The sequence below is a fragment of the Egretta garzetta genome, unplaced genomic scaffold, assembly GCF_000687185.1.
Source record: "Egretta garzetta isolate BGI_Z169 unplaced genomic scaffold, ASM68718v1 scaffold136, whole genome shotgun sequence".
Classification (NCBI taxonomy): domain Eukaryota; kingdom Metazoa; phylum Chordata; class Aves; order Pelecaniformes; family Ardeidae; genus Egretta; species Egretta garzetta.
In genome coordinates this window covers 5,971,755-5,984,380 of record NW_009260066.1, presented here as the reverse complement: position 1 = coordinate 5,984,380, position 12,626 = coordinate 5,971,755, and the positions used below count along the sequence as shown (strand labels likewise).

The 12,626-nt window shown below is 36.0% G+C and overlaps 1 protein-coding gene across 1 annotated transcript in view; it reads right to left on the bottom strand.

Annotated features, from left to right (window-relative positions):
• ADGRV1 (adhesion G protein-coupled receptor V1) overlaps positions 1–12,626 on the bottom strand; it is a gene marked incomplete at its 3' end in the record, with an annotated part of 137,614 nt that overhangs the window by 109,771 nt on the left and 15,217 nt on the right. Inside the window, exons 5-10 of the mRNA XM_035896618.1 lie at positions 12,003–12,107; positions 10,552–10,665; positions 6,812–7,377; positions 5,475–5,745; positions 3,817–4,146; positions 307–483 (exon numbers count right to left, since the gene is read on the bottom strand). Coding sequence (XP_035752511.1) covers positions 307–483; positions 3,817–4,146; positions 5,475–5,745; positions 6,812–7,377; positions 10,552–10,665; positions 12,003–12,107 — 1,563 coding nt within the window. The remainder of the gene's footprint in view (positions 1–306; positions 484–3,816; positions 4,147–5,474; positions 5,746–6,811; positions 7,378–10,551; positions 10,666–12,002; positions 12,108–12,626) is intronic.

Sequence of the window (12,626 nt, the reverse complement as noted above, 5' to 3'; positions counted from 1 at the left end):
AAAACTGTCTGCAGCACCTTTTGTTCCGTTTGAGCATCAAGACCTAACTGGTTTTGCATGCTTACAGAGAAAGCAAAAATTAACCTCACTTTTATGATGACTAACACATTATTTCAGACCTTAGTTTTACAAGAACCGTTTTGCCTTTTTTTTTTTTTATAAAGCAAGGGATTATTTGGGATCAGCCAGAATTTAGAAGAAGGATTTTCCTCACATTAAATTTATATGTTACACTGAATATAGCAAACTTTGCTTTCTCCAAATAAATTTTCCATAGTAAGGGACAATATAAAAAGGTTTACTTACCACTGTAGCAGCCGAATCTTCTGGCTCAGAAAGAATAATTGGAAGATTGCTAGTAAAGCCTATTTCTCCATTTGCTATATCTGGAGTAATCCTCAGAGAAATATTTCGAATGTCACCTAATCTAGGACTCACAGGAGGGACTAGAGGAATTCTATTCACCAGCTCAACTTTTTCCAGCTGTAGGAAAAAGTAAGAAAAAATTGAGAAATAAGAAACCTTAATACCAAGTTAGAACAATTCTGGCATTTCAGAGTGAGTTTCATATGAAGAGAGCAAAACATCTCCAGAACAAATTTCTCTTACTGGCAACACTGCTGTTACAAAACCATGTAAGTAGATGTGTCAAAGAAATGAAGTGGAAACTGCTGAGCTTTGTCAGCAGAATGGCAGACCTCTCAGACAAATCATGTTTGTGTACACAACTAGAATGAACCATTGAGATTGGCCGATCCATTCCTAGACCAATGAATAACAGTACTGATTTGACAAGTGGCCCAAGCTATTGTCCTAACTTCATTTTTTGTGCCACACATTGATAGAAATCTGCTGAAGTCACTGGAACCATAATAATTTACAGCCTCTGATGAAGCCAAAGAATGAGCCAATCTTCTTTCCTCTCTCACACAACTTTAAGGACTTCTCTATTTATAATAACTAATACAATAGAATTGCATTCAGAACTGAAAATCAGTACAGTATTTCAAAACTGTAGCCTCCTCTTGTGTTACCATGTTTCTGAAGGTTTACTGATACTAAGAAGAAGTAGAAAAATGTTTACCCTTTCTTTGAATGGGACATATCACTCACTAAACCCAGCAGCAGTCCTGATGCAGTAAGGAGAGCAGGACTTGCCTGTTTAAATATTTCTTTCAAATATAATTTATACCATGTGATTCTGTCTGCATGCTTCATTATAATACATGTTTCCATAACTGACTTGCACGTACTTCCGCAAACATTTCACTGGGGCACAAGCCCCCAGTGACAACCACCTATAACTCCAACAAGGATGGTTTTTGCTTGGAGTTATCAGGTGTTCCCATACAGCAAGGTTTTACTGGAGGAGGGGAAAGTGGCCTTAATTAAGTCCATACAGTGGTCGTGAATCACCATTTCAACTGATGGGGTTTTAAAGCCCTTCAATTCTTAAAGACAACCTATATTAAACACTTGGGCCATATCATACTTTGTTCTACCATTGCTTGAGTAACACACAAAAATATTCAAGGACATTTTATTTGATGAAAGATGGAACTGTTCTACACATGCAGTATTCAGTAACTGCTTCTCAGCCATACCAGCTAGTTATTGAGAGTCTGAGGAAAAGATGGAGGGACTGTTTGTTTCACTTGTTTTCCAAGCTTTCTTTTAGAGTAGGCCCTGACCCTGCCATTAACACTATGCAGGTGGACCACTGTGCAGTTTTTATCTCAGTGCCGTTTCTGAAACACGACGCAGCTGAAACAATTCACTTTGTTAAATGTTTCTGATTCTGGATAGCAACTTTGAGATTAAAGTAATAACTAATGAAGAACCAAATTTTTTTTTTTTCAGTTCAGTGTTTCCTTTTGAAGCAAATCAGCTCATGAGGAAAAAAGAATGCATTGTGAATTGAATAATAATGAAGAGGAGTTTATTAAATTAGTTAATCTTCCTGTCCATAGCAAAAACTGCACCTCACACTACAGTAGGTTATTTAATGGAAGATGTCACTGAAGAATGTTAATCTCACTTTTCCAGTTCCTCTATCCATTCTCCAGTTGTGTTTAAGCTTCATTTCCTCCTCCAGTCCTCCTCCCCCAATTCCCAAGTTGATCCTTTATTGTACCAAGCACAAACTCTGTAATCTTCTCATTCTAAACATGTTCACTGAGATTATCATTTATTCACAATGTAGAAGGATTGTCATAGTGATAAATAGGGGCATTTTTCTTCCTTCTCTATGAGTTTCTAAATGAATTTTCTGTGCTGGAAAGCCCTTCTGATTTTGTTTATTCAGACAAAAAGATTTTTATGGTTCATGGAGAAAGTACAGAACATTCACACACACACACACATGCACACACGCACGCCTCCTTGGAATCCACAGTTTGAAAAGCAGGGCAAAGTGCCTGCATTCTGAAATACTTATCATATGTGTGTCCTGTCCATAGTCCACACTGCAATGTTATTTATAATGTATCCTTTAAAAGGGACTTGGAATTAGCTATTTCAATTCTTCTGTAGGTCTTTCAGATCTCATGCAGATGTGAAGCATTCTAACCTATTCTAGTATTCCAGAACACAATTCCCTCTCTAACTGTGAATGCCAAAAATTGCATACTAGAAAAGCAATAATATAATTCTGGCAAGGATTTTTTTTCTTCCTCTCTCTCTTTTTTTTTTTTTAAGAGAATGTGGGGAGAAGAAGGCAGAGGGAAGAAACCTTTTCAAAATCCAGGAAGTAATTAAAACATCTTTAGTAGACTGTAAGTCAAAGACAAAACCTGGCAAATTTTAAATCTATGGATTTAATAACAACATCTTCATTTGAAAACTCTGAAGACATCTGACTTAACAGATTAAAAGGAACTAAGAAATGCCTCTCTGATCTCTGCTTTGATGTGCCAAGTCATCCCTTTGTCTGTGTACCAAGATCGCTACGTGGGCTCTTCATCCCAGACGACCTGAATGGCATAATTAATCACAGGAAGTGGAGATTATGGGGCAGTCTTAACTGCAGATGAGAAAATAGTTATAACAAATACTGATGACAGTGCCCAGGATCTTCCACAGCAGTATATTTGAACAATATCTTGCAAAAATGAAAGCCCTCATTGAAAAGTGGAAATACTTTCTTTAAATATTTTTGCTGAAAATCCAGTTTTCTGTCAAAAACACAGTTTTAGTGAATTTTTCAAGCCAGTTTTAATTAGCAATGACAGAGGTTCCCTTCTTACAAATTAAGGTAGAAAAGAAAGAGGAAAAAGCCCCCAAAGGGCAGCAAGGAACAATATACAGAGAAAAGTGGAAAAAATTATTTTAAAGTTCTCTGACCACATTCATACATAAATGAAATATAATATATATTTGGCTATTTTGAATTTATATTTACTTGCTTGTCATTTCTAAAATTTGTCATGCCTCTGTAATTCAATTTTAAGAACCTTAATCTGGTTAAATTGAAAGCCAATGGGTAGACAGAGAAACATACCTCAAAAGGTAATTAACCTCTACAACTTTGATTACATTTTGTTAAATTTCATGATTAATACCAGAATCCTGTTACAACAGCCTTTTTTTTTAAAATGGTGTAATTAGTAAATGGCAATTAGGAGTAGAGCTCTGTGGCATATTGACGGAAGCTGTCTTTAAATAAAAAAGTTTTCTTAGCTATAGAGCTAATAACTTTTTTTTTTTTTTAAACAAGTAGGATCATTTTAATTAAATTAAAAGGGAAGAAGCCACTACTAAATTATATCCTTTATATTACATGGGCTAAAAACCCACCCCAAAACACAACCAAGATACCTGTACAAGGAAATGAGCACCGTTTTGAAGAAATGCATCATTTCTTATTGGTATATTTAAAGTATCTTGCGTTTTTCCTTCTGGGAACATGAGAATGCTTCTTCTAGACGTATTTAGAATACCATCTTTTGCTCTCTCAGGATCCAGAGCTCCAGCTGGAATATACAGCACAGTATAAACCAACTGCACATCTCCAACTGTTCCTCTCTCCCTTGCAAAGCTCAAGGATAAAAAGCGTCCCGTTGGATTACTTTCAATCTTCTGATCCGCCAAAGGATAAAATTTTATCAGGCCATAAACATCATCACTGTCCTGAATGTAAAACAGAAGCTGCAAAACAGAAAACAGCATCACTCACTCTACGCCACGGTTACTATATAACACAGTTTTCATGCTTTCAGTAAAGCATGTCCTGACTGTCACCATACATTTTTCTCCTTAGTGAATTGGCACTCAAGAAAGAAATCAGATTGACAAAGTATTCTTTGTACACAAGCAGCACAGCCCTGACAGTGGCAACTTTCCCACTATGCATCATCCATGTGCCACAATGAGCTCTGAATAACTGATTCTTTCGTTCAGCAGCCAAAGTGAACAATTTAAAAATGTTTCAGATTGTGAAAAATCTCATTTTATTCACCAAGTTCCTCCCAGCCATTTTTAAGAGAAACAAAGTAGGGACTTCAGTCACAAAACTGTCAGCAGTGCTAGCCACCCTTTATTTAACAGTTCAGAGGTTACAGTCTTAATCACCAACCCCTTCTCTTGAAGCTGCTACTCTGTGTAAAACATTCCAATAATCATGAAGACAGCAAATGAGCAAATGAAAATAACTTTCCCGCCTTCTCTTAGCAAGCAGTCACTCAAGACAGCATTTATGCAATGCTACGTATGTTGGGAATAATCTAAACTGAACGCTACTGTACTAAAAAGGTCAGGGTTTGGATACTATTCTCAGCCAAGTATTTTGGATATAGCTTTATATAGTAAGATTTTATTAAGCATGGATTTCACAGAATCCCAGAATGGCAAGGATTGGAGGGGACCTCAGGAGATCATCTAGTCCAACCCCCCTGCTAAAGCAGGTTCTCCTAGAGCATGTTACACAGGACATCATCCAGGTGGGCTTTGAATATCTCCAGAGAAGAAAACTCCACAACCCCCCTGAGCAGCCTGTTCCAGTGCTCCATCACCCTCAAGAGTAAAGAAGTTTTTCCTCATATTCAACTGAAACCTCTTACGTTTCATTTTGTACCCATTGCCCCTTGTCCTGTCGCTGGACACCACTGCAAAGAGTCTGGGTCTGTGAATTCCATCCTTAAGATATTTGTACGTGTTGATAAGGTCCCCTCTCAGTCTTCTCTTCTCCAGGCTGAACAAGCCCAACTCTCTCAGCCTTTCCTCATAGGGGAGATGCTCCAGTCCCTTTATCATCCTAGTTGCCCTCCTCTGGACCCTTTCTAGGAGTTCCTCATCTTTCTTGTACTGGGGAGCCCAGAACTGGACACAGTGCTCCAGGTGGGGTCTCACCAAAGTTGTTTGATTTATATTCAAACCCAAACCCAGTTCAGCCAATCAATCAATCTTATCAAAGCTGGTAAAGCCCTAATTATTACCTATCATTACCTTTTCCAAAAGAACTCTAAAAGCAAACTTACCTCAGATGGTTCACTGACTTCTGCACCTCCCTGTATTGTGTAAGCCAAGAGTTTCAGAAGATAGGGCTCTGCCTCCTCTGGTGTATCATCATTAATAATGTTCAGAGGGAGCATTACCAGCATCTGTCCTTGATCAAAACGTATCTCCCCGGTCTCTGGAGCGAGGTCTGCAGTCACAGGTGAGGGATCACTGCTATTTCGGATTATAACCCAGGTAACAGAAACATTTCCATGTGTCCCACCGTTTCTTACAACCGTGATCCCTTCAAACCTACAGTTTTGAATGAAAATAAAAACCCGCAATATGAAATTATATTTAATATTGGCTTGCTTAGTTATCAGTTCCCTGAAAGATTTACACTGACTTCAGTGGAATAAATGTTAACTGCTGCAACTGACATTTGAGTCAGGGCTTAAAGTTTGTGTAAGACTTTTCTTAGAGCACTTACTCATGAGTTCTCTGTAATGCCTCTAAAGATATTTCTTAGAACTTATTTTGTTTACAGCCAGGAAGATACTGAGAAGTGGAGACTTGGCATGCTTTACATTTGTTCGAAGAAATACATGTCAAACTTCAGAAAACTTTTTCTCTATTAGATTTCTACACTATGTTATCAACTATATCAACACACAGTTGACAGGCATGAACATTTAAATAATGACTGCATGAACTATTTGCTTCTGTACTGAAATAGCAATTTATCAATATTTATGATACTGGAAATGTCATGTTTCCTGCATCTGACGAGCACATGACTACAACAAAAAAGTCTAGGAATCATGCCTTACAAAAATTTAGAACGCAAGATTTATTTCTTTACTGTGTATAAGAAAGCAAGACGAATACTTTGATTTTAATCTCTGTAAAATTACAAATATTTAACTTAATTTTATGGTATTTCACAGGAGGTATCAACACCTTTCTTTTTTTTTAACACACATTGATTTTATACGTAGTAAATACAAAGATTTACCAAGGAAGGAAGCCAGAAATCTATTTCCTACTTGTATGAACTGGTGCGTGGCAGCATCACGACTTCATTGATCCTGCGTTTTTAGATTAAAGGGTTTTCAGTATTCAGATAATGTGATTTAATATTTACATTTTTTCGATATGGTTCATAAATACTAAAAAACTTCCTATATAATTAGACAGTCCCACTTCCTTGAAATATTTGTAGATATAGTTGATAACAATAACAACACACTAAGTGATTTCTATGTTAAATTTTCCATAGTGATTTTATAATTACTGTCAAAGAAATCCTAAGGATGCTTAACAATGCCAAACAAATCTCTTAAGCTGACTAGATACTAGATTTGAAGATCTGTAGTACCTTGAAATTTGGTCCTCATCAATGATAACAGTCTGAGCAAACAGGATGCTGTTGATTGATAGAACTCCATAGGGTTTATCATTCGGTTGGATGGTGACATGAACAACAGATGGATTAACCAAAACAGCATCTCCCTGCAAAGTGTCCTTGAGAAGCATAATCTGAAAGGTCTCAGCAATTTCCGGTATGGCATCATCAAGGATCTTAAACTTCATATAAATTTCATGAACTAGAGGTGGGAAAACAATAGTTGTATTTGGCTGTAGATCTAGAAAGTCTACATTAAGCTGTGCATGTGCTGTTGAATTCCCAGTTACGATGGCATAACTGACAGAGACTTCATGTTCATCAGGTCCAATTAATTTTCCACTGACATCCTTACCACGAACCACTTGAACTGTTACCACATCAACTTCCTCAGGCACCATATAAGCACTCTGAACAAAACGCACAGGACTGTCATTTTTCTTAATATTAATCTGAACACAATTTTTTGTGTTGTTGATTTCAGCCCCTCCCTCCACGCTCCTCAGGTGAACAACAAACAGTTCATCATTTTCAGGTATCTGGAAAAATAATATTAGCAACTGGGTGTAAGTCACATTTCAAATATGTGCAGAACACTCTTACTGAGAAATATGTTTTACATATTTTGCAGAAAAGGTAAATAGTACGAACTTGACAGACCATTTCACATTAAAACAAACAGGAGAGAAGTCTTGCTTTCAACTTTGGCTGAAAATCCCTTCTCAAAACTGAACGTTTCCATTTTCTAAAACATAATTCTGTGCTCTGGCGATATGAAAGAACGTGGAAAGCCAAACAAAAGCAAAATGGAAACCAGGTAAGAATCAGAAAAACCTGGATCCTTCCAACTTGAGACTATGAGGAGGCCCAAACTCTACTTTTGGAAGCCACCTCTATTTGGAAACAAATGTTCTCTCAGCTATTTAGATTTACTTCTTGATTTTCATCTGTTGATACTGATTAACTTGTATGTATGCCTGAGATAATACAGGAACAGCTTATGGACAAAACCTACCGTGGCCCATCCATTCCTACGCAACTGGAAAAGTAACACTTCCTACGTTCAGGCACACCCACATCCCCAGGGAAAATTTCCATCACACATCTGAGGAAGCATTTTCTGGTGCCTAGAAATTAATTAGGCTTTGGTATTTCTACAAGATGACTGTTTAAAACTATATTTTATTTTTAGCTATTTCTTCCCCAATGTCTGATGCAGCAGACAATAAAGAATGGCTTACAAACCACAAATTACAGAACTTAAGGATGAGATTTTTGCTTTATATTACTATGTTTTATTCCAGAAATCTTGATTTGCTAAACCTATTTAACTTAAAAGTATTATTGTTTTATTAATACATACAGGTAAAAAGTAAGTCTTTAAAAATTATTTATAAACTTTCCATCTCATCCTTGCTGTGGACTCCTGGAAACTGGCACTATTTGCTTCTGAGAAGAATTCCAGGACAAAATTACTTAATTTTGGCTAATGGTAATAGTCTGTTATAAAGTTGACAAATCCTTTTCACGCACTTTTGTTCACCGAGCTAAAAAAGTTCTGAAAACCCTGCTGACCAATATTTCTTCTCTTTCAGACTCATTTGTTAATTGGCCACCCTCAGATCCTTTTCTAGGGCTAAGAGTGTGGGCATGCAACTGCCTTTATAGCTGATGCCAATTCTGTCCCTTGTTTGGCTTGTGGCACTTAAACTTGCATAATGTTGTTGACTGATGCAGGTTATTTTGCCAACGTGAGATCTGGAAGCTTTCAGTCACCTCTCTCCTATACTGAGGTACAACACAGTTATTTTACCTTATTAGAATACATGCTAACTTAGATTTCATTTAGTTCAGTAATTAATATACCATCTTGCACCATAAAAATACACACTTAAGATACAGTCAAAATGTCTTGTAGTTTGCATCTTAGTATTTCATATAAATGGGACATTCTGGGGTTCTTAATGGCATCATGACTGACTAATAAAAAAACTAGTGAAACTTCAAAGGCAACAGTATAAAGGATTTCCAGTGCTGCCTTGCCTCTTTCATTTTCTCTTAACAAAGTTTCCGTTGTTCCTCACTAAAAAAGGAAATGTACACAATAAAATGACTATAAATGTAAGGCTGTGGAGATCAGATCTGCAGTTCCCTAATTTCTATAGGAAAAGCGCTACCCAGTTCAGAAAAATACTTGTTTCATTGTTTTTCCTAACTTCAGATCCTAAAAGCTCAACTAAATTCTGAGAGTAACATTGGGTTCTTGTGAATTCCATCATCATCATCAATAAATGTTTTTTTACGCAAAATTATCTTTCACGTATACCTGACTTTCACTGAGTGGACCAGCCACACCTGCACAGATCAAACTTTGAGAAACAGAATATTGAGAGCATTTCTCAGAGGAAAAAAAAAAATAATCACATCCTCCCCAAAAGCCTAATGATTTCTTTCTGTGTATAAATAACAGAAATAGTACATCTGAAAGAGATGTTTCTACACACCAGTCTCTTAACATTAAAAATACCACTATGGATGTGGAAAAACACTTTTTATAACTAACAGCAATACGCAAAAAATTGCTTTGAAGTTGCTCATTTCTGAGACAGACACTTTTTTGCTATTAATTTTTTCTTGTGGATTTCCTCATTAAGTGGTTCTGTACCATACTTATTTTGGTGCTTCTATTTTCGCTCTCATCCCCATTATAAATTGAAAAAAAGGCAGAAAATTATGTGTTAGAAAAATGGAAATAATAAAATGAAAAGTAGAAAATGTGGTTTGTTTACTCTGAAATAGAAAGAAAGGCTCACAACATATAAATATTTTTTCCTAAAGACTGATCTAAAAAAATGAAAATTTTTAATTATCACCTAGTGTTCATGCTCTTCAAAAGATTGCCTATTTCTTTTAGTAATCTTATCTATTTTTAGAAGTATTCTTAAAAACGTGTTTCTACCCTGAAACATATCTGTATAAAAACATGTAATTTTTTCAATCTATCTTTTCTCTGTGAATATTCAATGCGTTTTCTTTGGTGGCAAACATGTCTGCTCTGCACATGAAGGAGAGCCAATCAAGTTAACAAAGAATCGCCTGGATTCTTATGCATTGTTAACTAAAGGCAGAGGAGCTGCACAGGCATCACTGAGGATGTAATCAAAAATGTATCATGTAAGCAATGATATGATTAAGTTCCTTTTGCTTAAACAGTTAATAAAGACAAATAGGAGAGCCTGGGTTCATTATGCAAACACAACCTGAATTTGCAAGGCAGACAGTTAGGGAAAAGCAGAGCACATTTAAAAAGAAATACAGAAAAGTTAAATGTAGAAAGAACAGTCTTGGATAAACCTAGGTCTAGTTCAAGAACATCATCCTTGGCCACACAACAAGGACCTTGGTATTTCATCTGAAAAAAAGTATAATGCTTTCCTGATTATTTACACATTTACTGCAGTAGCACCTAACAGGTCTAATCAGAGAAGCCAGGACATGTTCAGAAACTAAAAATATTCGCCGATAAGAATTACAGAGGCAGCATTAGAAGGAGTAAAAATGAGAGCTCGTACAGCCAAAATTTAACATCATTTTATTAAGTAGAAGCACTTATTAAAACCAAGCATTTTTGTAACTTATTACTCTAAGTCTCTCCAGAGCAGCAGCTAACCTTCTACATATCCAAGCAAAAAATGAAGTCAGCTTGTTCTTACCTGATCATCAAGCACTGTTAAATTATAAATCAGCATTGATCTCCCAGGGGTAAATGTAATATTTCCCCTAGCTGGACTTAAGTCTTCTTCAGCTGGGTTTGGTCCATCTTCTATCTGCAAATAATTGATTTTTATGGTAAGAAGTACATAAATCAGGAATACAAATCCAGTACAAGTACAATAATCAATGTACAGTGTGTGACGTGCATAACAAATGACAAGCTATTCAGTCATCTCCTGCTCACAGACACACACATTCAGTTGTGGAAATCTGCTCTTTTTTGGCAGATGGAGTAAGTCAGAGTAACCACTCTGAAGACATTATATATTGCCAGAAAGAGAGGAAAAAAAATACTTCCACTTAGGCCTATGAGGACTCTTCAGTATCTACTGATGCATAATTGACTCCTTCACATAACAGAAAGGATATGCATTCTAATTTAATTTAAATCACTAGTATTTCATAACAAGTTCCAAGAGAAAATAATAGCAATTACTGGCTTTGTGTTCTTTCTATCTTGACTTGTGATATTAAGGATATTACATTTAAGAGGGAAACCTAAAAGACTAGGAAGCCACTTCGAGGCAGTATGGTGATTTTTTTTTAGAAAATCTTGTAAATTTTTTTTCAACATATGCATATAAACTACCCTGTAAGATGGACCTGATTAACTGTGCAGATAGTAGAATTTATCAGACCTTTAAACAAATAGATCTGCAATAAATTACAGAGAGACCCTCATTCTGTACTTTAACTTTACATGCTATATTTAGTATGCAATAAAATCCAGTACAAATCTTGTCAGGTCTTGACAGGTCTAGATTAAGACCTTGATGACGTATAAGGCCAGACATCTGATAAAGAAATATACATATGAAAGAATTTATGTATAATGTTTAAGTAGTAAAAGAATTGGAGGAAGATTTAAAAAAAAAACCAAGGCCATAACTGTATCACATTCAAATCAAGTACATAAATAACAGCTTTAATATTCAACATGAGTGGTTTATTTTCTGGGGATTCAAGCTGCAGTATTACAGATACAGAACTTCACTAAATACTGAGCTCTCATACAGGCTCAAAGTTGGCACAGGCATGAAAGACTCAGATGTTTATTTGTAAAATATAGATAAAATCTGAAGAAATATTAAATAAGACATTCCTTACACAATACACATTGTTTTCTAATAATACCAACTAATGCTGCCTCAAATATCTTCCTGAATGACACAGAATACTCATTTTTCTCTAATATCTCTTAATGTTTCCTCAAATTAAAGAGTCAGATAATCACAGTATTTTCCATTTCACAGGTAGTATCTTTCCATTTTATGAAACAAATTTAACAAATGTAGGCATAGGTATTTTTCCCCCCTTTCACTTTCATAAACACTTCGATAAGTTATGATTATGGCCTCACCATTTCATCCAACCTTTTTGATAAACTCACCTCAAAAGTTACGATCACCGTCCCGTAGGTTCCCCTCTCCCTAATTAGCGTTAGAGGTACAAATTCATTTCTGCCCCTGGGCTCATTCACTGTGATTAAGGCAGACTAATGAGGAAGAAAAGGGACAGGCAATCAGGCACAGATCAAATATCACAGCAGAAGGAAGAAACTGTTACCATAGAAATACCAAACTCCCACAGACAAGTTAATCCAATCTGCAAACCAGTCCACTGATGGCATACATTTCCTAGCAACCAATTAGTTCAGCTAATAGAAAGCTTGAAAGATTTCAGATTAAAAAAAATTATCATAAGTTATGCGAGTAGGGTGGAGGCTGGTTTGTAAATTAACATAGTCAATATACACAGAGCACTGGCATATTAGCACTGGTATTTACAGTAGCTCCTAACCCCATTAAAAATAGATTTTCTCCATTAAAAAGTCATTTATTAGATAACTAGCTATAAATGGACTCTGTCTATCAAACTGTTGTAAGTGCAAGATTTCGAAGAATTACCACTAATTCAGGGAGCAGCGTGGTTTAGCACTGTGGTGCTAAAAGTTTCTTACGTTCTTGTGCTTTTTCAGGGAAGTCCTTTACAAAAATTATATTGCCATAATGCC